General features: G+C 45.3%; 2 protein-coding genes and 1 pseudogene across 2 annotated transcripts in view; 1 reads left to right on the top strand and 2 right to left on the bottom strand.

The window, feature by feature from the left end:
• The window catches only part of Fam120a (family with sequence similarity 120 member A), an 87,726-nt gene extending 77,260 nt beyond the window's left edge, over nucleotides 1-10,466 (bottom strand). The window contains exon 1 of the mRNA XM_048432973.3: nucleotides 9,978-10,466. Within this exon, the coding sequence (XP_048288930.2) occupies nucleotides 9,978-10,451 (474 nt within the window). The 5' untranslated portion in view covers nucleotides 10,452-10,466. The remainder of the gene's footprint in view (nucleotides 1-9,977) is intronic.
• A 74-nt stretch (nucleotides 10,467-10,540) lies between these two features.
• LOC148119899 (uncharacterized) lies at nucleotides 10,541-11,852 on the top strand. The gene is made up of 2 exons (XM_087896577.1): nucleotides 10,541-11,222; nucleotides 11,560-11,852. The coding sequence occupies exon 1, from the start codon at nucleotides 10,625-10,627 to the stop codon at nucleotides 11,072-11,074; it is 450 nt and encodes a 149-aa protein (XP_087752703.1). The 5' UTR covers nucleotides 10,541-10,624; the 3' UTR covers nucleotides 11,075-11,222; nucleotides 11,560-11,852.
• LOC125399585 (kinesin-like protein KIF11) lies at nucleotides 11,085-23,230 on the bottom strand (annotated as a pseudogene).
• Between the last annotated feature and the right edge of the window lie 1,639 nt (nucleotides 23,231-24,869).

Below are 24,869 nucleotides of genomic sequence, written 5' to 3'. Positions count from 1 at the left end.
TTACAGGCAATTGAGAGCTGCTAGATGTGGGTGCTATTAGAACTTAGGTTCTCTACAGAACAGTATGAGCTCCTTAACCACTGGGCCATGGCTCCAGACTCAAACTCTGGTTCATTTCTATGTCTATTTGATTTGGGGGCTTTTTGTTAATTTGTTTTGTTTGCTTGTTTCTTGTTTTGAAATTCTGTCTACAAATCCAAGAAAATAGCCTAATCATTCTAAAATACCTTTTCTTTTATACGGTCTTTTGACATTTACTCCTCCAGTTAACTATTTACTGAAGTTAGAATGTGTACTGTGTTTAATTAGCTTCTTTGCATTAGTATAAATTTCAGTAAATTAAAATGAAGGGTAATATAGGTCTAAAACATATTAAATATAGGAGATATATATATATATAAATGCATATTTTAGTTTAGAAACTTGAGTTCTACTTTCAAGTTCTCTTCCTGGTGTACAAAGGCCCCAAAAGCCCTACAACTTAGATTCGTTGGATTTGGTTGCATCAGGGTTTCCTTGACTTAGCACCACTGGTATTTGGGAACAGATAACTCTCTGCTGCAGAGAGTTGTTCTGGACACTGGAGAATGTTAGCAGCATCCCTGGCCTCTACCCTATAAACACCCTTTGCCCTGGGGGCTCTGATGACACTGCCAACTAACTCATCTGTCAACCCTAGCTAAGAATTACTACTCCCAAGTCTTCACAAATACGTCATTTCATGGCACGAAAAAAAGTTCTAAATGTTAACATGAAAGACTTACCTCAACACTATCTAACCCAGTACAAGCTTCCCAAAGGCTTCCCTAATTCTCAATTCCCTTCACTGTCTATGACAAGTAGTAACAGGCACTCAGTTGGCTGCTAAAATTAAGTCCTTTTCAGGGCCGGAGGGATGGGTCAGTTGTTAAGTACATACACTGGCTGCTCTTCCAGAGGATCAGGAGTTAGATTCCCAGTACCTAACAAGACAGTTCACTACCTTCTGTAACTTCAGACCTGGGGGAATCTGATGCCTTCTACTAGCTTCTGTGGGCACCAGACACACACACAGTATCTGTGTGTGTATGTACATATACACACACACACATACACAATGCAGGCAAGTGAGCCATACACATAAAATAAGTAAACATTAAATAAAATTAAGCCCTTAGAAACAGAAAAGAACCCGTAAGAAAACACATTTTAATAAATGGATATTGATCCAAATATTAAAAGAAAATAAAATTTTTCTGGCCACATAAAAGAACATAGTAAATATTTTAATTTTAAAAGGTGAATGTTGGCATAGTGGTACAAACTTTTAACCCCAGCACTTGTGAGGCTAACATCAGCCTAGTCTGCATAGCAAGTTCTGGACCAGACAATTCTACTTAGAAAAAAACAAAAACAAAGCCTGGCACAGTGGTACATGCCTTTAATTCCAACACGCCAGAGACAGACATAGGCAAATTTTGCTGGGAGTTCCAGGCCAACCAGGGCTACACAGTGAGACCCTGGTTTTGTTTAAGTGAATGTTGGAACTGTGAAAATGGCTCAGTGGGTAAGAATGCTCATTCTGCAAGCATAAGGACCTGAGTGAGGTCAAATTCCCAGGACTCACAGTTGCACGCATCTGTAACCCAGTTTTGAAGGGCAAAGATGAGCCAACCTAGCCTAACCCAAACAACAAGCTGCCAGCTCACTGAGAGACTCAGTCTCTAAGCAGTTAGGTGGTCACTAACTAATACAGGAAGATACCCAAGTCCTACTCGGGCCTCCAAATGCACACACATGGGTACACACACATACCCCAAGAAGCAAGGTGGTATTGAGACAAGCTTTGAAGAGAGTATAAGTTTGACAAACTTAAGTGAGATAGCAAACAGGAAAGATGGGTGACAGAATCAAAGTAAACAGATAAATAAGGTGGGGATGGTACAAACCATGAAGCAGGAGATATAATGGCCAGGGCTGCAGAAGGGTCTACAAGTCTGAACAGAGCTGGACTCTTAATGGCTTTAGTCAAGTCTGAATACGACAAGAGGCCTCCCTGAAGATGTGGTAGGCTGCTGTACAGGGTGTGAATGACGAATGACCTGGGGTAACTGTGGAAGCTCGAGGTCACACATTACCAACAGGAAATGCTACTGGTTCCTAGTGTGTCTATACTTCTAGATTCTGGTTGTATTTGAGTCTATATCACTTCTTAAATGCCAATAAATAGGCAAAAATTTGGTTTCAGAACCTGCCAACGGGTTTGCAGAGCAGCTGTGTGGTAGCCTTCTGTGTCAGGGATGCTGGGAATGAGGAAGAGGAAGAGGTGAGAAAGACTGTGGTGCTACACGTGTCATTAGTGTAGGGACTCATGGGGGGAAGGGAGGGGGATGGAAAGGTCAGATGACTCTGAAGCAGTGAAGACTGATGGGAGTGATCTTGAGGCTCAAACCTGTATGGGTGAAATTAAAACTGCAGACTTGGAAAAAGGAAAGGGGAAGACATCCAGAAAGGAATGCAGAACACAGGCCTTGAAGGGGTTGGCACTTCTTATCAGGTCTGAGCTCTGGTAAATTCATTCAGAGTGAGAAGCCAAGAGGCAGGTTAAAGACATAGCTGGTGGGGTGTGGAGTGAGAAGAACAAATCTGGTTGGTGGAAGGGGGAAGGGGACCACTGGTCTGTATGGCAGGGAGACAAGACATGCCGTGAGAGATTGGCCAGTGTCAGACACTATGAGCATGTGGATGGGATACCCCTCACATGACACTGGACACCAGGAAAAAGAACATGAAACAAGGAAACCCCACAACCTTGGCCTTTAGGGAAAGTCTCTGAAATGTTGTGACCACTGAAGAGAGCTCAAGGTGGGAAGAGACAGTGGGACTCTGGAAAAGAGACTTGGAAGAGGTCAACAACAGATATCAGAGCTCAGACACTGGTGCTCAGGAGCTGAATTCAGCCCAGAGCACTGTTTTGCTTGATTTGACAGTTCTTAAGTAGAATAACTTCACATAGAATGTGGATTTCTGGTTTACTTGAAAAATCTGGCTATCTGGAAATGTGGATGCACAGTTCTGCAGGACTTTCATGCCACTGGACGTGGTGGCTCATGTCTATAATCCCAGGAGCTGAATGAAGCAGGAAGGCTGCCACTAGTCTGAGGCCAGCCTAGTCTACACAGTTAGCTCCAGGCCAGTCTGAGCTATACAGTGATATCCTATCTGGAAGAGAGGAAAGTAAAAAGGCAAGACAAGACAAGGGAAGAGATGGGAAGTTAAGTGAGGAGGAAAGGGGAGGGCAATTATAGCAACTGTGAAGGCTAGGCAAACTACAAACCACTACTTTAAAAAGACAACTACAGGGGGCTGGAGAGATGGCTCAGAGGTTAAGAGCATTGCCTGCTCTTCCAAAGGTCCTGAGTTCAATTCCCAGCAACCACATGGTGGCTCACAACAATCTGTAATGGGGTCTGGTGCCCTCTTCTGGCATGCAGGCATACACATAAACAGAATATTGTATACATAATAAATAAATATTAAAAAAAAGACAACTACAGGCGGGGTCATGGTGATACAAGTCTTTAATCCCAGCAAAGGCAGAGGCAGGAGGATCTCTGTGAGTTCTAGACCAGCCTGGTCTACATAGTGAATTTCAGGACATTCAGAACTAAATAGAGAGCTCTTGACTCAATTAATTAATTAATTTAAAAAATATAAGCAAAAAAAGATTTTTTTACACATTAAAAAATGCTGATAATATGTAGCGAACATGTGACAGAAAACATAACTTCTGTAGCCACTGTGGTAACAATAAAACAATTTTGAAATAATTAAATATATGACTGGATGTAGCTTAGTGATAAAGTACTTGCTTAGCAAGCATGAAGTCCTGACTACCCAATACCATTAACATGTCCATTCGCATACCACATTCACAGAAGCACTACTCATTTTTTCATAATAGTCAAAAAGCAGGAGAAATTCAGATGTCTAGCTATGGATATGCATCACACACAAATGAAATAAATACTGTTTAGCTTACAAAATTACTGACTCTTGCAATGGTAAGCTGCAGCCATGTGCCCTGGAACATTTCAGTGTTAGTATATACTATCTCTAGCTTTCTACTGTACCTTTTCTGTTTTGAGCTGTACCATTATGTTACTGCCTCCAGTGTTCATTACAGTCACACACTGTACAGGTTTTCATATAAACAGCCAGTTAGGTTTAAGTATATTTCAAGAAATTACCTGGCCGGGTGGTGGTGGTGCACGCCTTTAATCCCAGCTCTTGGGAGGCAGAGGCAGGCGGATCTCTGTGAGTTCGAGGCCAGCCTGGTCTACAAAAGCTAGTTCCAGGACAGGTTCCAAAGCTACAGAGAAACCCTGTCTCGAAAAACCAAAAAAAAAAAAAAAAAAAAAAAAAAAAAAAGAAAGAAATTACCTGTCATTAAGTAGCACAGGACTAGTTACAAAACTAACATATAAACTAACTAATAAAAATATTTATTTTTAATGGATGACCAGTTTGAGTGAATTCTGTACTGTATTTCCTGTTTACTTAAAGGTCCCTGAGCATTGCTCTTAGTTCCCTGTATCTAATGATGCATGATTTTCTTCTATATAGAAACCCTGCTGCTCCTATTGTAACTGCAAAAAAATCTGCTCCCAGGGCGTGAGCACTAGGCACACCCCTAAAGTACTCATACAATGGAACTGGACTTTTGACTTTAGCCTGCACTTCCCTTTGCAGGGTGCCCAGTCCCCATTTGTAACTGAGCCAGTAGATGCTGCTTCTCGCCATGTAAAACGGCCAGTAAGATACTGAGTACTAAACAACAGAGCGAATATGAACAAGGACCAGTAAGCACCCAGGCTGACACTGGTTACTCCTCGCCGCAAGATCATCAGCCCTAAAGACAAGTGTGTTTTCTTGGCTTGGCTGAAAACAGGAACACTATTTTGTGTAAGCTCTGCTTAAACAGACCAGAGCACTGAATTACGGAAGCCCCACTGGAAGGAACTCAGGATGAGGTCTGAGGAACCTCAGGATAAACTTTCACACCTACACCTCCAGTCTGGTAGGAGAGGTGTTTAGACAATGCCAGTGAATTAATGTCACCAAGATTTTCAAATAAACACAAGTCACTCCCTGAGGCTTCAAAGGTTACCATGACTCAAGGCACACAAAGGCTACTCTCCCAGTGACCAGCAAATGCCAAGTTCAAGTAATGCTGTGTAAGGTCCACAAGAAAATTATCTCAAGTATAAGCCAACTTCTAATGGTCACAGAGATCCACTAACTAACTGCAAAACATGCAGCTAGGGCCGGTGAGGTGGCTCCGCAAACAAAGGCACCTGCAATCAAGCCTATCCCCGAACCCACTCGGAGAGAAAAAAATTGTCCTCTGACTTCCACACATGCCCCCAACACACACGACCCACCACAAAATAAATAAATTTAAAAGTAAGCTTAAAAAATAGTTATTACTCTATCAAAGAAGCAGTCTCGAAATCAAAAAGGATTTCTCTAAATAAATATGACAGGGAATTATAGCTCTCCACCAATTTATAAAACACTAGTAAAGACAGAGGAGTAGAAGGAGGGAGGTGAAAATGGAGATGGCCAAAAGAATGGCTCACAAATATGAAACTGTCAAAGAATAAATAAAAGATATCCTATTTAAAAAACACTAAAAAAGTGAAAAAGATGGTTTTTGTATTTTTGTAACAGAAATGTTTTTACACAACATAATAAATGTTTAGGTATTCATGTCAATTTCTTTACCAATATTTATCTAACTTTAAAAGGTAGTAATTATCATACAGCAAAATTAATTTTTATTTAGCTTTGGTGTACAGTTTTGATTTTTAAATGTTATCATCACCAGAAGAGAAAACACGACTTCCACAGTTCTGCATTTATCTCCCAGCAGCTCACTCCTGTGGCCAGAGTTCACACCTCTCCTCTCCACTCTCACGGCCTCTACTTCCCAGACTCCCATCCCTATGGCATTCACTTTCAGAAAAGGTCATATAAAGAGAATCACACTTTGTGAGCCTAGCTTTGTGTGTGTGTGTGTGTGTGTGTTTGCGTGTGCGTGCGCGTGTGTGTGCACATACATGCACATGATGTGTGGAAGCCAGAGGTTAACGATGGGTACCTTCCTCAAGTACTTTCTACCTCTGAGAAAAAGGGTTTCTCACTGAACAGGGAACTTACTGGCCAGCAAGGCCGAGGGATCTTCCCATGTCCACTCTGCCAGCACTGGAGTTATGGCTGCACGGGGCCAGCTCAGCTTCTTCTATGGGAGCTGTAGTCCTACTTCAGAGCCTCTTGTTTGTGCAGCAGGCACTACTAACTGAGCCACCTCCCCAACTGCTATTTGTTTTGTTTTGTTTTCCAAGACAGGGTCTCACAGAGCCTAGGCGGCCTCTAAGTGTTATGCAGCCAAGGTTAACCCCCGAACATCTGAACCTCCTGCTTTTACCTCCCAAGTACTGAGACTAGAGGTGTGCACCACTATGTCTAGTTTATACAATGCTGGGCACGGACCCCTGGGCTTCACACAAATGAGGTAATGCTCTAGTAACTGGTTACACCCCCAGGCCAAATGCTAGTGTTTATGTGAATAAAGTTTCATTAAGAAAATACCCATCAATGGGATTTGCTAGAACATGTATGCTTAGTAAGAAACTACCACTAGAGAAAAGGCTCAGTAGTGAACACTGGTTGCTCTTCCAGAGGACCCGGGTTCAATTTCCAGTACCCACACAGTGGTTCACAACCATCTGTAACTCCAATTCCAGGAAATCTAATGTCCTGTTCTGACCTCTGCAGGTACCAGGCACAGAAGTGGTGCACAGACACCAGCCATACACGTAATAAACTATACTGCCAGCCCATTTCCAGACGCTCAGAACCTGCTAGCACCTGTTACTGACAGCCTTTCTTAGTCACCCACTCTGTCAGCTATGTAGTGATAGTTCATACTGTCTCAAGTTTTTATGAGCATCCAAAAACAAAAATCCAACACACACACATACACACACCCTTAAACAGAGAATACTAAAGGTAATTTTTATGACTCAAAATCATCCTTTTTTAAACATGTACATTATTACTTTTAAAAATATTTTATATTTGTATGTCGATGTTATGCCTGCTCGTATCTACGCGCACCACATTCGCACCTGGTGCCTGCGGAAGTTAGAAATGGGCTTCCAATCCCCTGGAACCCTAGAGTTATAGTTAGTTGGAAACCACTATGAGGATACTGGGAATCAAATCTGGGTGGGTCCCCCTCGAAATCATCCTCACAGAATAAATGCTGTACTGCTCTCAGGGATAAAAAACTACACAGGGTTGTTTTCTTGTTTAAAAATAGCACACAGAATTCTGTCTGCTTTCTGCAGTTTCACATCTCTCTGCTGTCACTTTTTGCTATTAATGGTGCTCCTGTCTTCAGCAGACTTTCTTCTTCACCTGCTCTCTCCTCAAGCAGAGTTGAGAAAATGGACAACCGGGGTTGCTAGAATTACATCGGCAAAGGCTAGAGCTGGCTGAGAGAGCATAAAGGATCCTTCAGGCAGAAAAGACAACACTATTCTCCTGTCATTCTACACAATGTCTTGCTTGGCTGCTAAGAAATTTTGAAAAGCTAAACTTCTTAGGCGTTTCTCAGAAAGGTGAGGTTGCTAGAAAGACCACAGGTTCTTACCCTGAAGCCCATGCCTCAAACTCAGGATCCTCCTGCCTCAACTTTCCAAGCGCTGGGACAATAGGTATGTCCCATCAAAAGCATCTAGACTGTCTTAAATGTGGCTTAAATCTAGCTTCCAAACACCCACCACATTGGTCAAAATCCTGAGTACCTACTTGGAATGGGAGGCATTCACAAGGACCCAAAGATGTTACAGTTGGCCAGTTATGACAGTGTAACCTTTAAATCTCAGCCTCTGTGAGTTTGAAACCATCCTGGTCTACATAGATAGTTCAAGGCCAGTTAGGGCTTTATAATGAGATCCTGTTTTGTTTTGTTTTGTTTTAAATAAAAAAAAGCTACAATTTAGAATTCAACATACCTTGCAAAAAGGTAAAAAGCACACAAGAACGCACGTGCAAACACACACACAGAGATTCTAATCTGAATATTCAATGTTTTCTTGAAAGATAGAAAGCTCTGTGTTGTTAGCAAAAATAGGTAATAAAGCTCACTGTCTTAAATGTTACTTCCCAGCACTAAACAACTTTAAACCAGAACCTTTTTCAAGCTATCCACTAGAGGTGGATCACAGAGGGAGGGCTCCACTTTCCCTTCCAAGAGCCCCAGGCTACAGAGAAAAAGTGAGAGGCACACATTACCTCTCACACGAACTACACGAACTAGCTGAGAAATGACATGCTGTGTATCTGCCACGCTCCCGGGCCAATCACCACTCTTCCAGCCGCCTCCACCCACAGACTTAAACACAACTTCACCAATTGCAACAGGATCCTGGGTGGGACTTCCGCAATCATTTTAGGCTTAACTACCACCATCTCATCACTGCCAGCAGGGATGATCAGGAAGAGGAGAGAGTCTAAAACTTTTAACTCGAGCTCAGTTTCCAAAGAAAGGAACAAGTTGGAAGACATAGGCAAGTGTTAAAACTCAAACAGCCTCATCCTCCCCACCCCCCAAAGAAGTGTTTTAAAGAAAACATGAAAATGCAAGCTATCCAGACTTTTGAAGACCAGTTAGGTGCTCAGTTTTCAGTCAACTGCTGGGCCCTTAAATTCTCCTCTGGCCCAATTTTGGCTGCAGAGCTTTCTGACAACGTACAGCTCTCCTTACCCACCCATCGGGCCCGCTGAAGGTCAATGAATGCTTTCTGTACAGCAGAAAAAAACGGCTCTCAAAAGCTTGTGCCTATGCCAAACGACCCCCAAATTCTTCTTCCTGGTTCTGAACCACCACCTTCACATCAGACATACAGAACTGACAAGATCCCATCTCATCAAATTTTACAGTACCTCGAAATCTAATACCAAAATTTTACCATAGACAATTTCTCCAAACATCTTTTTCAGAGGTAGAGGAGCAGGGGGGTCCGCCTTCAGAATTAGAGACCAGCACGGGCCTAGACACAAGGTGCCCCTTGCACGGCTTTGGAGGCAATCACTATTTTCATCTGCCTGTCCCTAAGGCCCTGACGATCCACTGTCACGATTTATTCTACATGATTCCAAGATAAACCTGTTGCTGGGAAAGAGCGGGTTAATTTCGACAGATGCATACACAATTAAGTCTAAAACCAGCGGGTGGCCTGCCAACCTCCAAAAAGGAAGAGACTGAGGAGGTTGGAGATGACACCACTTGGGGGGGGGGGGGAGAGTCTGTCCACCAGCCTAAGTATCTGTCTTATACACAAGTCTATGGGCCCACAGCAGACCAGAGAGAAAGTGGAGAGGAATGGCTGTGGGCGGACTTCAACCACGCCGGGCCTAAAGGGCCCGACATCCATCCTGCTTCAGGCGGTGACACGCAAGTGTCCCGAGAGAGCCCCTGAGAGTCCCTGAGACCTGCTCCCTGGCCTTCCACAGGCAGGGGCACCCAAGCCTCAGCCTGGGCCAGGATGGGCTTCCCGGAACCAGTCCAGCGCTGATACTGGCCCAAGAAAGTCCCATAGGCCCAACCCAAACCCAAGCCCGAAGGGACCCTAGGCCAAGCCTTGAACCCTGCCCCAAGGGACTCTGGGCCCAATTCTGACCCTGGCCCAAGGGACCTCAGGCTCAACTCCGATCCCTACCCAATCAACTCCAGGCCCAGCCCAAACACAAGCACGAAGAGGCCCGGAGCTCAACTCTGACCCCTGCCCAAGTGACCCCAGACCCTAGCTCTGACCCAAGCCCGCAGGGATCCCAGTCCAAAGGGCACCAGGCCCGACTCTGACTCGGGTCCAAAGGGACCCCAGACCCACCCCTGAGAGACCCCGGCCCGCCGGCCCTAGGCGCACCTTGACGTGAAAGCGGATGAGCGCCAGGCGGATGCAGTGGGCCATGCAGACCGGTGGCAAGAACCAGACCTTGGGCGGCGGCGTGCCCTTGTTCTGGACATGGCTGACGATCTGCTGCGCCGTCTGGCGCTCGTTGCCCTGCCGCTTGACCCACTCGTGCAGCCGGGCCTTCTCGAGCGCGCCGTTGAAGAAGACGAAGAGCTCGATGTTGCCGCCGAAGCAGGCCTTGGCCAGAGCCGCCAGGTAGCCGAGCATGTGGTTCCACTGGCCGCCGCTCACCCAGTCGGTGTAGAAGCCACCGTAGAGGCGGTGCAAGCAGTTGTCGGCATCCACCAGCAGGCGCAGCGGGGTCTGCGGGGGCCGCTGCCGCCCGCCGCCCACCAGACTGCCCCGGGCCAGCTTCTGCAGCTCCACCGGCACCACGGCGCTCGGACAGTGCTTCTCGATGTAGTCCTGGAAGCCCTGCACGCCCATGGCGGCGGCGGGGCGGGCGCGCGCGGGCGGCGGCGGGGCCGGCGGCGGCGGGGCGGGGGGCGGCGGGGCCGTGGCGCGGCCGGCGGGCGCGGGCAGCCTCAGGGCGGGCTGGGGCTGGCCGGGGGAGCGCTCACGGCCGCCTCGGCCGCCATGTGCTGCCACCTCCCAGGGCCATGTCTGGGGAGGGACCTGCGCCGCCGCCGCGCTGCGAGGCCGAGGCCGATGCTGGGCCGGGCGGGGCGGCGCTGACGTCGGGCCCGCCCGCGCGGACGCGGAAGGCGGAAGAGGCGGCGCCGGGCCGCGGCCGGGTTCCCCGGGGCGGCGGCGGGGCGGAGAAGGAGGAGCGCGGCTTGGCCTGTCGGGCCCTTAGGGGGCCGCGGCCGGGCGGGCTCTGGGAGGCGCTTGGGCCCGTGCAGGCCGCGCCCCGAGGCCACGGGCCTCCGAGGCCGGCCCCGCCCCGCGCGCGGCTGCGGGCTCGGGAGGCGTGGCCGGCAGCTGGCGCTCCTCCTCCGCCGCGTGTGTCGCGCGCAGGGGCGAGCGAGCCAGAAACCTGGAAGTGCGTGTCGCTGTGGAGGACAGGGGCGACAAGATGGCGTCGCTCCCGGGACCAGGCCGTGACTTGACGGCCTCGCGTCAGAGCCTGGCTAAGGAGACTCCCCGAGAGCCGCAAGCCTCCTCGCGTTGCGCCGCCCTCCGGAGACTGCCGGACGTGCGCTGCCTCGGGGGTGCCTGAGAAGGCCGCGAGGATCCCGCTAAACCCGGGCGGCGACGGTACGTATGCAGTGCAGGGACCAAACGTTCTAAAAGCGGAGTCCCTGCCAGTGCGCCTGGGCGTCTGGAAGGAGCTGGGGATGTGGCTCGGCTGGCACAGTGCTTGCCTGGCAGGCACCAAGCGTAGGGCTCGACCCCTGCGTGTCGCGCAGCCTTCTGGAAGTGGAGGCAGGAGGCTCAGAAGTTCAAGGTCATCTCCGTCCAATTGGAAGCCAGTCTGGGCTACAGTAGACCCTGTCTCCAAAAGAAAAAAAAAAAAAAAAAAAAAAAAGAAAGAAAGAAAGAAAGAAAGAAAGAAAAGAAAACAGTTTAAAGGAGCGTTTTTGCTTACCTTCAGGTCCTCATCTGTTATATTTCTGTGCAAGCCGGTGCTGGAGAGGGGTGCACCAGACACAGGAGTGACCCATCACGCAGAACTGCCGAGCACCCAGTCCGTGCAGACCCAAAGCTCTCGTCAGTCTCCGAGAAGAGGCAAACGGAATTCTGTAGGATTTTTTCCCTCTTAAAGAATATTTTTTTTATTCGTTGACCGTTTCGTTCATGTGTACAATGTAATGTGATCATAACACCTCATTCTTAGTCTCAAGCACGGGCCCCTGTGACGTAAATAAAACGTTGTTGGAGCCTTGATGGATGTTTAAAGCCCGATAAGTTATGCCTCTTAAGGATGAAATTAGTGATGAGGCCAGGGTTCCATCTTATGTAGAAAGTGGAGTTGCACTTAGAGACTCGCTAAATAATAATACACCCGAAATAGCCAAATGTTTTGGAATTCATGGTTAGTGTACAAGATTGGGCCTGAGTCTTCGTCACTTGTATTTTCATTAACAAGATTACAGTCCACATATTTCCATCCAGTTGTTTAGGTTTGGGTTCATTCTTGTTTGCTGGGCAGAGCTGGTGGACACCCCAGGGCCTTGCACGTGCTTCGTCAGCCTTTGCAACGGCTGACTTCCCATCCTGTTTTTATTTCTTTTAAAAGTCTTGCTTTTATTATTTTAAAAAAAAAAAAGGGAAGAAAAAACCGTTTGTGCTAGTATTCGTGATTCTGGAAATAAAATGTACTTTTCATCTTAAGACAGGAACGCCAAGGTTCTGGAGGTGGACCACCAAATCTGTGTCACCTCTCTGGTTCTTCTGAAAATCACATTACCTGGGAGAACCATGGCTTTCTTTGACCTCCCAGGTTGTTCTACAGATGCTAATAATATTGAATTTGTACTCACTTTCTACTCCTGTGATTAATGACGGGAGGATTGTTTGGCTAACAGCACTGTATATAAAACTTAAATTCTCTAAATACCAAGGCAAAAGCAAGCCCTATTGATAAATACTACAACTTCTTATATGCTTGGAAATGCAATATGATTAGATCTTGATTAGAGGACTTTTTTCTTCATTTAGTCTTTAGGCTGTATTAGAGAAACTTTTCATGAAGATATTACCAAGCTATTGAGAAATTAAAAAACTGAAAAATAAAAATGGTATAAACTGCGTAAGCATAGGCTTCACAGGAAGTACCAAATTTTTAAAAAGTAAGATTACTGGCCGTGCTGGGGTACGTACACCTTTAATCTCAGCATTCAGGTTGCAGAGGCAAGGGAAGCTCTGTGGGTTCAAGGCCAGTCTGGTGTACATAATGAGTTCCAGGACAGCCACTGCTACTTAGAGAGACCTGTCTCAAAAAATGAATAATAATAAAATAAAAACAAAAAAGAAAACAAACATATATAATTAGTGGATTAATAGAGAAAGTAAGCTAACCACAGTGTGGAAAATTTTCCAAGCTTGAGAGAGAAACGCTTGCTTTTAACTCTTTACCATTTTAACTTGTTTCTGATTGGTTAATTCATTACAACTTAAAGCAGGAAAATATTGCCATTTTTGACTTGGGAGTTTTGGATTGGGTTTGGGGGATGTTCTTTAGACAGGGTTTCACTCATAGCCCTAGATAACCTGGAATTCACTATGAAATCCAGCCAGCCTCAGTTTCCAGCAATCCTTCTGACTTAGTCACTAGAGTTCTGGGATTTCAGGTGTGAGACACAATGCCTTTTGAAAATATTGACAATAACTGTGGTGGAGACCTCTTTCTTACCCATGTGGTTGATAACCAAGATTAGAGAAACCCCAGACCACAGCTAAGTCTCAACCCTGTGACTGTGAAGAGGTACAGTAGTCCCTGCTTGGGATTTGAACCTGTGGTCTTGCCTAGACCTGACCTGTTGAGTGGTCTTTGCTTCAGAGTCCCCACAGAGCACAGGCTTTTTCTGCAATCTCAGGGCTTTTCCTGTTTGGGGCTTCTGCTACTCTGGGATTAGGAGGCCTTTTCTCAGGTGGGTTAAGAATGCTGTTCTTTTCACAGCTATGAATTCATTTTCCCTTTCAGCTATTTTAAAGATACATTTTAAAAATTTTAATTCCAAGCCAGTAGGAAAGTAAAATTAGATCCCCTAAAATCTAACTTGGGCACGTGTCTCAGTTAGGCTCTCTCTTGCTGTGTCCAACACCGTCACCATGGGCAGCTTGGCCCAGAAAGAGTTCATTTTGCTCACACTCTGGTTTCACAGTCCTTCGCGAAGGGAGCAGGAAATCAAACAGCGGGAACCTGGAGGCAGGAGCTCATGCAGTGGCTGTGGAGGAGAGCTGCTTACTGGCCTGCTCAGCCTGCTTGCTTATACATTCCAGCACTACCAGCCCAGGGATGGCACCACCCACTACTGGCTGCGCCCTCCCCACTAATTAAGAAAATGCCTTACAGGCTTGCTTCCAGCCCAGTCTTGTGGAGGGGGTTTCTCAGTTGAGGATCCCGCCTCTTAAATGGCTCTAGCTTGTCCTTACCAGCACAGCACAGATAAAGAACAGACTCCTGAAATGATTATCATATGATGGGTTCCTTACCAACTCAGCCAAAGGTCCACTCACATCCCTGGTTGCTGGTGTTCCTTACCCGCCTGTCCACACTAGTGGTTTGGTGTCCTTTTCGTGTGTCCCACTGTCCCGCTACTCACCATCTAAAGTCAACCTCTCCAACATCCCTCTTTACTGAAGCTAGAGGTTTGGACATCATACCTTGTGGACTCTCACCCAGTGCTCCTGAACTTGGATTTCTATAGGCCAGGTTATAAAGGAGAGAACAGAAGTGTCTGACTGTACTGTAACCAGGATTGTAGTGAGATTTTCTGAATCAACAGGCCTCCGCCTTTCCCCCTCAAATAATGAATGGGACTTAGGGGTATGTTGCTGTCCTTCGAGAACCATGTTCTTGTTTTCTTCCCACATCCCATATTGGGAGTACAAAGGAAGGAGAGTGACTCCTAGCCCTAGATTATTAAATTTTTCCAAACTTTGGAACTGCATAGGAAGTGGAAGGTCTGTAATTGGTCCCCTGAGCCTTTCTAGCATGCTAACAGTTCTGTTTGGCTGGTCCTCTGGCCCTGTGATACTAGCATGATGGAGATGGCTGATCAACATGCATTACATGCTACAAACAACTGACATATCAATTACCTTTTCTTTCTTTCAGATTTCCAGAGGCTGTTGTGTTAATTGCAAAGTATCTCCAGGACCAAACAAAAATAACCTACACAGCAACACCAAGGCTCAGGTCCAAAGCCACAGATATTGCAAGACATACATCAGTGGCCAGATCTGTAGGTCCTGTCCAACAGGTCAGCTGTAGCTGCTGACCCTGCTGAGAAAGAGCACTAGTGTCACCACTCAACAGGGACACAGTTTTCCCAGGCTGAGTAAGACAGGTCCCCCACATGGGTGAAAGCAGCCAGCACTGCTGCTGGACATAGGTTCTCAGGGTTTCATCTTACATTTTCAACCTAAAGAGCACTGCCTGCTTTTGACATTTTTGTAGTGGTGTATTATTTGTGTTTTAATAAATACAGCTTGCCTGAAGATCAGAGGGCAAAGTAACCATACTAGTCAGCCATAGAGGCCAGGGAGTGGTGGCACACACCTTTAATGCCAGCACTTGGGAGACAGAGGCGGAGGGATTCTCTGTTAGTTCAAGGCCATCCTGGACCACACACAACTGAATCTGTCTAAAAGAGAAACAGAAGTCACACAAAGGTGATCCCAATACTTGGCATCACATACCTTTAATCCCAGCACTAGGGAGGTGGACACAGGAACAATACGGCTGGGCAGAGAGAGGAATATAAAGGGGAGAGACAGGAATTCAGTGGAATTTGAGGGTTTGTGGAGACAGGATCTTGCCCCTTCAGTCTAAAGATTTGGTAGAGGTAAAAGGTCTCTCTAGTGGTTAGCTGCTTTGCTTTTCTGATCTTTAGGTTGAACCCTAGTGTCTGTCTCTGGGTTTTATTATTCATGCTACACATTTTCTTTTGGGGAGGTGGAGGGTGCGTGTTGCCCTTGCACACATGTGTGGAAGCCGATGTCAGCATGGTCGTCTTCTGTCTACCTCCATCCTCTTGTTAAGAAGGCTACTTCCGCTTAACCTGAAATTTGTTGTTTTGGCTAGGCTAACTGGCCAGTGAGACCCCAGGATTCACCTGACTGTACCCACCCATGCTAGGGTGACAAATGCTCCCACCATACCCAGTTTTTATGTGGGTACCATGGACCAGACGTCATGTCCTCATATTTGTATAGAAGTACATCCCCAAGCAACATCCACGGCCCCATTTGTTGTTTATCTTGTTTATTAGCCAGTATGCTATCCAAACTTGTGTCTAGATGGCTTTGGGCCAAATCAGAAATAGCTGTGCTCAAGAGAAGAGTTGCTGAGGACTTTGAAATGAGGGGTGTATGTTCCCTAGGCAACTTGCAAGAGGTGACCCAGGCAGCAGTGGAAGCTGTTGTGCCGTAATCCTGTTTAGAGAAAGAACTTTCTAGTCATTCCAGAAATGCTGCCTGATAGAATGTAGGGCGAAATCTCAAGGTTTTGGAGAAAGGCACTCACTATAATGCCCAGGCTGGCCTCACTCCTGATCCTCCAGCCTCCGCCTTTAGTGTGCTAAGGTTTCAGAAGTGCACTACCGCCCTCAGCTACTGAATGGTTGAGTGAATTAAATTTTATTTTCAAGTATAATAGAAATCCGATGGAGGTTTTTGGTTTTTGTTTTCTTGTAAGTTTCTTGAGACAGGGTTTCTCTGTGTAACTACCGTGGATGTCCTAGAACTCACTTTGTAGACCAGGCTGGCCTCAAACTCAACGGAAATCTGCCTGCCTCTGCCTTTCAAGAACTGAGATTAAAGGCGTGGGCCACCATTGCCTAGTCCAATGGAAGTTTTTAAGTACGAAGTGATTTTAAGGTTTGACCGTTTCTAGATTAGTTACTTAGTAATCTGTTGCACTTGTGCAAACAATACAATGTATCCAGAAAAATCACAGCCCTTACACCAGAGTCTGAGAAGTTGTCCAGGCTGGAAATCTGAGCCTGACTCTGGAAAGCACAGTCATCCTGAGAATGGTGGAGACTCCCTGCTTAGGTCTAGGACTACAGCCAAAAGGATTTGGGTTACTTGAGCTACAAGAACAATGTGCATGTAGAAAACAGTAAGTTCTGCCTCAAATTCTTAAAGCAATGGCGATAGACCTACTGACAGCATGACAAAGCCCCACCCTAAGACACAGACTGAAGAACTGCTCTTCTTCCCTTGCTCAACATTGCTGCCCCTTAAAAGTTCCCAGAATGTCGAGTAGGGAGAGCTGGTCCTGGGAAGTGGGGCCTGGAGCATTATCTGCCACATAAGGCCATTCACTCCTAGAGTTTCATCACAGTTACGTGACACCTAGTCCTTTATATAAAAGCCAACCGTAGGCTGAGCATGGTGGCACACACCTTTAGTCTCAGTACTAGGAGGCAGACAGATGGAACTCTGAGATTTGAGGCCAGCCTGGTCTACAGAGTTCCAGGACAACCAACCTCTGTTACACAGAGAAACTGTCTTAGGGTTTCTTTGCTGTAAAGAGACACCGTGGCCACGACAATGCTTATAAAGGAAAGCATTCAACTGGGACTGGCTTTCCAGTTTAGAAGTTTAGTCTACTATCAGCATGGCAGCAAGCAGGTACACATGGTGCTGAAGCAGCAGCTTCTATATCTGGTTCCGTGGCAGCAGGAAGAGACAGCCACTAGGCCTGACTTGAGCATCTGAAATCTCAAAGCCCCCCCCACACACACACACATCCTAGTGACACACACTTCCTCCAAATAGTGCCACTTCTTATAGCCCTATGGGGGCCATTTTTATTCAACACCCCTCCCAAAAAAATTACCCTTCAGGAAAGCATTGTGGTTCATGATTTCATCTTAACACTCCAGAGGCAAAGTCAAGCTCTAGCCTCTACTACATATTATGTAATACGTAGCCTCTAACTACATATTAGGAGCCTGTCTCAAAAAAAAAAAATAGCCCTTCAGGGGGCTGGAGAGATGGCTCGGGGGTAAAAGGTATTACTGCTTTTCCAGAGTCTCTTTAAGACTTCATGTTACACTGTCAGTTTGGACTCTAAGGTCATAAGCAACAAAAACTCGTACAATATAGGCAAAAACATTTCTTACACAGATTATTCAAAGCACCAGGATTATAAACGGTGAGAATTTAGTCCAAGGTGCTGGTTTAAGAAATGGTGGGTACACCTGGGGTACTAGTGACTATATAATAGGATGTCATTAACTAGTTGTGAAAGTCACTCTGATCTTCAGTAAAGAAAGTAAATTGGGTAGTTGTAGTAGCACTTGCCTATAATCACAACACTTGGGATGAGGAGGCAAGAGATCAAGGTGATTATGGCTCCCTGAAACCTTGTCTTAGAATTGTCAAAAGGAATTTAGGTGCTGGGATTGAACTGTTTCACAGAAACTACACATAATTTCTGAGATTATATATCTTTTTAAGAGCTAGCAATATGGCTTGGTTGGTAAAACAATTTGCCATGCAATCTGGCAGCATGATTTCAGTCTCTGCCTGTAGGTTGTGACCCCTTTAGGGGTCAAAGAGACCTTTAACAGGGGTTACCCAAGACCATTGGAAAACAGATATTTACATTACTATTCAGAACAATAGCAAACTTAAAGTTATAAAGTAGCAAGGAAAATAATTTAAGGTTGGGGGTCATCACAACATGAGGAACTGTAGTAAAGGGTCGCGGCATTAGGAAGTGTGTGGACCCCTACTCTAGGACCTACATAAATGTAAGAGGAGAGAATCAAGTGCACAAAGTTGTCCTCTAACCTCCATTTGGTTCAGTAACACATACACAAATAAAAGTTTTAGGGCCTGGAGAGATGGCTTAGTGGTTTAAAGCACGCGTTGCTCTTGCAGAGGACCCAAGTTTGATTGTCAGCACCCACATGGTCACTCATACCCACCTTAACTCCAGTTCCCGAGGAATCCCACACCCTCTTCTATCTTCCGCAGGTGTGAGGCAGGCATATAGTGCATAGAGATAAATGAAGGTAAAACATGTACATAAATCTAAAAAAAAATTAAATGTTAAAACATGTCTATAACACATTGGTAAGATTTGTGTAGACCCAGTCTTTAGACGAACCAGGCAGTGCCTTGAAAATCATAATCCCTGGGTTAAAAGTTGATTTGCCACCAAGCAAACTGTCTTTAAAAACTATCCTGTTGTAATTTGATCCATTTGCCTTTTTTCTTTTTTGAATTCAGCACCGCAAATTACACTAAAAGCCCAATGTCTGTGTTTATTACAAAGGCTCTCAATAAAGATGCATAAAAATCTCTATGTGTGGAAACACTGCATGGCGTTTCCGTCACTTAGGAGACTAGAGCTACTGGGGCATTTGGTGGGACTTAATCCATCAAATCAATGCTTATTAAGCATGGTGTGTGTGTGTGTATGTGCACATGCCGTGTGTATGTATATACTTCCAGGGTCAAGTTTATTATTGACAATATGTAGCATGAACCACTGAAGCATGCTTAAGATTTTGAGGTAAAACCGTGGATTTCTCATAATAACGAAACCTGTTGTTCTCTTCAAATGGCATGGTAACAGATGAAAGGGGAGAAATGAGCTGAGAAGGCAAAACAGAAAAATCTCATCAGAGGCTTAAAGAAAAATACATGAACTCAGAACAAAACAGCCAAGGAGATGCCCTTTTCAAAGCTAAGTGCTGGCAATATTCCTCTATGCTAGCCCAAGCCTAGAACAACACATTTTCCATATGTTTGGTATTTGATAGTATACAAGAAAAATGCTCACTTGTTATAGAAGGCCTACTTTATGTAAAAAGCTAGAAACGCACGTTCTCAATGTACTCCCAAATGAAACCCAACTTCCTACACTCTCGGACTACAGTGCTGACAAAGAAGGGCACTCAGTTTAACCACAGTAACTGTTGTTGATATAGCCTATCCCATTTCAGTCTGTACACAGCCTCAGATTATGGCAAGTCACGTTTAATTTTTGGTTTTGGTTCTTTGAGACAGGGTTTCTCTGAGTAGCATTGACTGTCCTGGAACTAGTTCTGTAGACCAGGTTGGCCTGGAACTCAGAGAAACACCTGCCACCACCTCCCAAGTGCTGGAATTAAAGGTATGCACCATCACCACCTGACTTTTTTTTCTTAAAATAAGTAATTGGGGCTGGAGAGATGGCTCAGTGGTTAAGAGGACTGGCTGTTCTTCGACAGGACCTGGGTTCAAGTCCCAGAACCCACATGGCAGCTCACAACTATCTGTAACTCCAGTTCTATGGGATCCAACACCCTCACACGGAAGAATGTGCACATAAAAATAAATAAAATAAGCCAAGCGGCAGTGACTCACCCTTTAATCTGAGCACTCGAGAGGCAGATGCAGGCAGATCTCTGAGTTTATAGACGAGACCAGCCTGGTCTATCAAGTGAGTTTCAGGACAGCCAGAGCTGTTTCATGGAGAAACCCTGTCTTTTAAAAAAACATGAATGAATGAATGAATGAATGAATGAATGAACAAATAATCAGTCTTGATGCTTAAATTTACTTCAGGTTTGTAATGCGGTCTGCTCTTTTTTCTTTTTTCTTTGTTTTTTTGTTTGTTTGTTTGTTTGAGACAGGGTTTCCCTGTAGTTTTAGAGCCTGTCCTAGAACTAGCTCTTATAGATCAGGCTTGGCCTCAAACTCACAGAAATCTGCCTTCCTTTGCCTCCCGAGTGCTGGGATTAAAGGCAAATGAGTGTTTTGTCTACATGCATCATGCACTGTGTGTACTGTGCCCTCAGGGGGTCAGAAGAGAGCGCTGGAGCCTTTAGGAACTGGATTTACAAACTGTTGTGAGCCTCCAGATGGGTGCTGGGTATCAAACTCAGGTCCTCTGGAAAGAGCAGACAGTGTCCTTAACTGCTGTACTGTCTCTTCAGCCTCCACAGGTTTTTACTGTGTGTTGTTTTACTGGTTGATCTGTAGATTTCCGCTCTGTGTTTTCCTGAGTACTATTAAGTGGTTTACAGCCATTTTCACACTTTTCCGCCAAAGTGCAGAATCTCTCCATCCAACTATTGACTAACTGACAAATTTTCTGTGGATGGGTCTCCACGCTGTCTTCAAGTCCTCATCCAAGTTCCCACAAACCTCTTGTGATTTCACTAAGGAAGAAACTATATTTTCTTAGAGTTCATGTAGATTGTTATACAACACACTGAGAAAACGTAAAAACAAAAAACAAACAGAAACTTCCTGTCTTCCCCTGTCTTCAACCATCATCAATGAAGCCCTGAAACTGAAGTGCAGTTTTCTGTTGGGCTTCAGTATGGATGCCACACCGGGGGTGAGACAGCCTTCAGGAGCCAGGACAGTCAGTCACAGCCCGCTAACCCGTTTCTGCACAATAGCGGGGCTTACTTTGTGTAGCTAATGATGGCTCTTCTCATGGCACATGAGAAATCTGAGACTAGCTGCCACATTTTCTTGCTGGTGACATCATGAAGTTTCTCCCACGTTCTTTCCAATGCTAAAGAGACCTATTCCTCTCTAATAAGTTGTCAGTTTATTTCTTTCTTGTGAATGTTTCTGAGTGGCTTCAAGTCCGCATGCCTTATTTGCAGCTAAGATTTCCACAGATGAAGTTCACTTTCGTCATCCACAGATAACTCCGTAACCCTACGGAGCCCTCCTCAAGGACACTGATTCTTTTTTCCAACCAGTTCAACAATTTATTTTCTGAACAGTTAATTTTCCGTTCATGGCTCTTTAAGATTTTCTCCAGAGATGCACACTCCATTTTCCTCATGGGCTGTAGCAAGAGCTCACGCCACACACTCCATCGCTTCTGTGTAGTCCTCACGGGTTCTGTGGTGGGTTTCTGACTGACTCCAGGCTTACCCAGAATGCTCTTTGCTCTGAGCACATTCTAATGCACTCACAGGGGTGAGAATGAGAGCTGCAGGGGAAGCTGTTACAGCTAGAGATGTTCTCTACCATCCCCCAAGAGAACTCTGCAGGATTCTGTTTAGTTGGGATTCTCGATAAGGAATATGAGGTATTATTTCCACAAGAGCAGTAATAACTCTTCCTAAAGTCAACAGGGACTGATTGATACTTACAGCATCCTGAATGCTTTTGTCAGCAGCTCCAGGATGGCCAAATTTTCATTTCCTGCAAGATTAGCCCAATGCAGCTTTCCGATTTTAGCGAGCTGTTCTCCGCCAGCTGTAGTACCTTTCCATGAGTATTCTAACAGAGCGGTTGGAGTAAGCGTTCATCAAGGTCGCTCTGGTTGCCCTCTTTGCTGTTCCCTTCTCCAATATCTGGTAGAATTCACCTTTGTTGTGCACTGTAATTGCTTCTAAACCTTTGATTATCACTCCCTCTTATTACAGGATCATCAAGCAAAGCAGACTCTCAGAAAAAGATGGACTAAGAATATCAAAAGTTCTTCATTATAGAGATCCAAAAGAGACACTGCCTGCAAATTCAGTACCATTATCAGTAAGGTTCTTTAAATGTAGATGGATTTGTGAAACAATCCCAGGCAAACCATTATCCCAGGCAAGAGGTCATTTTCCTCCTAGGTGACCTTTCATTTTCTGTTGTAAAAGTTTTTCCAGTGCCAGTCTGTAAAATGCTCCAATTATAGCCCATAATAACTTCATCTAGAATGAACAAACATCACTTTGGTAGACATCAATTTGCTCAGTAGATATTCCAAACATCATACCAAAAGTCAATGTTTTCCTGGAGTTCTTGTGAATCCTACAGTTGGTACACTAAGTTCTTTTTGTGCGTGATCACATCCTACTCCTGATGGTAGTTAGCTTTCCTCCCTTCCAGTCTCACCAACACCTGGATGTTCTTGCCCTTCAGATCTTTCTTCCTCAGGAGAGTTCTTCCTGGGGTGTTGTCTTAGGCTTACTATTGCTAATGATGGAACACCATGATCAAAAGCAAACTGGGGAGGTATAACACAAATTCTAATTGTTCTTAATAATAAAGACTTAGAGTCAGATATTAGGGGGTGAAAACAGAGATCAGAGAAACAGTGCAGTCAGCCACTAGAGAGACCTTTTACCTCTACCAAATCCTCAGACTGAAAGGGCAATCCTGTCTCTACAAATCCTCAGACTGTATGCTCCCATTGTATCCTCAGGCTGCATTCAGGCTCCTGTCTCCTCCTGCCTTATAGTTCTCTCTCTGCCCAGCCATATCACCCCTGACTCCATTTCCCTAGTGTTGGAATTAAAGGCATGTGATCCCAAGTGTATGAGCTCTGTTTCTCTTTTAGACTGATTCAATCTTGTGTAGCCCAGGGTGGTTGAACTAGCAGAGATCAATCTGCCTCTATCTCCTGAGTGCTGGGATTAAAGATGTGTGCCACCACCGCCTGGCCTCTCGTGGCTTAGCTCTGCACTCTGATCTTCAGGCAAGTTTTATTTGTTAGATTACGTACAAACTATCACTACAGGGAGGAAAGGGTTTACCTGGCATACACTTCCACGTTATAGTCTATCATTGAAAGAAGTCAGGATAGGAAATCCAGCAGGTCTGGAACCTGGAAGGGTGCTGCTTACTGGACTGCCCATCGTGACTTGTCCAGTCTGCTTTCTTACAGCACCCAGGACTACCTGCCCATGGGTGTCCCTACCCACAATGGACCGAGCCCTCCAACATCAGTCAGTCATGAAGCATTTTCTCAACTGAGGCTCCTTCCTCTCATCTTATGTTAAGTTGACATAAAAGTATCCAGTACAGACATATTGACAGTCCTGCCAAAATCTGCTGGCCTGGAGAAGATTCTGACACTGGGGGGGCCTGGGCACCCACATCTTTCTCCCAACTAAAGGCTTGCAACTCAGCACCCACTCCCCCGTTCACATAGGCCTCTGACTGTGGCTGCCAACCTGCACCAACTGGAGAAACTGAACCTCCAGACTCATCTCTGCCCAGAAACCAATAATAGAGCATTCAGATTTTTAAAACACTGCACTGTAGCTTATATTCGTCCATACTCTCCAGTCCACTGAAGGGAAAATAGGCCCATATAAAACTTGTATTAAGTAGTACAATAATTCATCTATTTAGTAGATGCTCTAAAGTGTTTGGAAAGGAATTAGTTCCTACCTTAGGAAGCATATGAAATAGATTTTTTAAAGATTTTATTTCAACAAATTAATTTTAAATTGAATCCTTTCACTCCCAGCCATGATAAGGCACTGAATCCCCCACCCACCTGATACACTTAAAATAACAGACAAGAGTTGAGAAAATGACAGCGGGTAAAGTGCAGTAAGCATGAGTACCAGAATTCAGATCCCCCCTGCACCCCAAAAACACCAGGCAGGTGTGGTAGCCTGCCTATAAAAAGGAAGGCAAACAAAATCCCCAGGGCAAGCTGGTAAGCTAGACTAGCCAAATAGATCAGACCCTGCCACATATGTAATATGGAGGGTAATAGAAGACATCTGACACCAACCTCTGACCTCTACATGTATGCATATACATGCACTCACATTCATTCACATACATGTGTGCCTATATACATGCACACACACTGCCCAAAATATAAATATGAAGAAACAAAATAGCATACAGAATATATTAGACATTCAAATGTCAGGCATGAAGAACAGGAGTCCTCCACTGATTTAAAAGACTTCCAAATGGCTACTGCTCCCAGCCTAGAAAAAGTGTTCTGGCCATGAAGTGAGGGATAGTGCCTGAAGTATGTGGTCTGTCAGTCCTTGGGTTGGGGGCTGAGCTGGATGGCTAGAACACAGAGAGATGGGGCATGGAGAGAGGGATGCTATTAAGAGAGCACATCTGAGCTGGGCGTGGTCGTGCTTGCCTTTAATGGAAGTACTCAGGAAGCAGAGGCAGGAGAATCTCTGAGTTCAAGGCCAGCCTGGTTTACGTAGTGAGCTCCAGGCCAGCCAGAGCCACTCAGTGAGACACTGTCTATAAAAGAGCAAGAAATAAATAAATAAGAATAGCATGTCTGTAGAGGCCCCTCTTAGAACATGCAGCTGCTCCTGCCACACTGAGTGACCCTGTGACCTTTCTAAACTCAAAACAGCAATGTCCAACTAAGTTACCAGGTTTGCAAAGAAGATGAACAACTTCAATTAAAAGTACTGGTTTTCTATTGCCTTTGTGACAGTACCACAAACTCTGTTTTAAATGACACAAATGAGGGCTGGGGAGATGGCAGACATGAGGACAAGA

Source organism: Myodes glareolus, chromosome 14, assembly GCF_982192425.1.
Source record: "Myodes glareolus chromosome 14, mMyoGla1.1, whole genome shotgun sequence".
Taxonomy (NCBI): domain Eukaryota; kingdom Metazoa; phylum Chordata; class Mammalia; order Rodentia; family Cricetidae; genus Myodes; species Myodes glareolus.
This window is presented reverse-complemented; position numbering and strand designations above follow the sequence as displayed.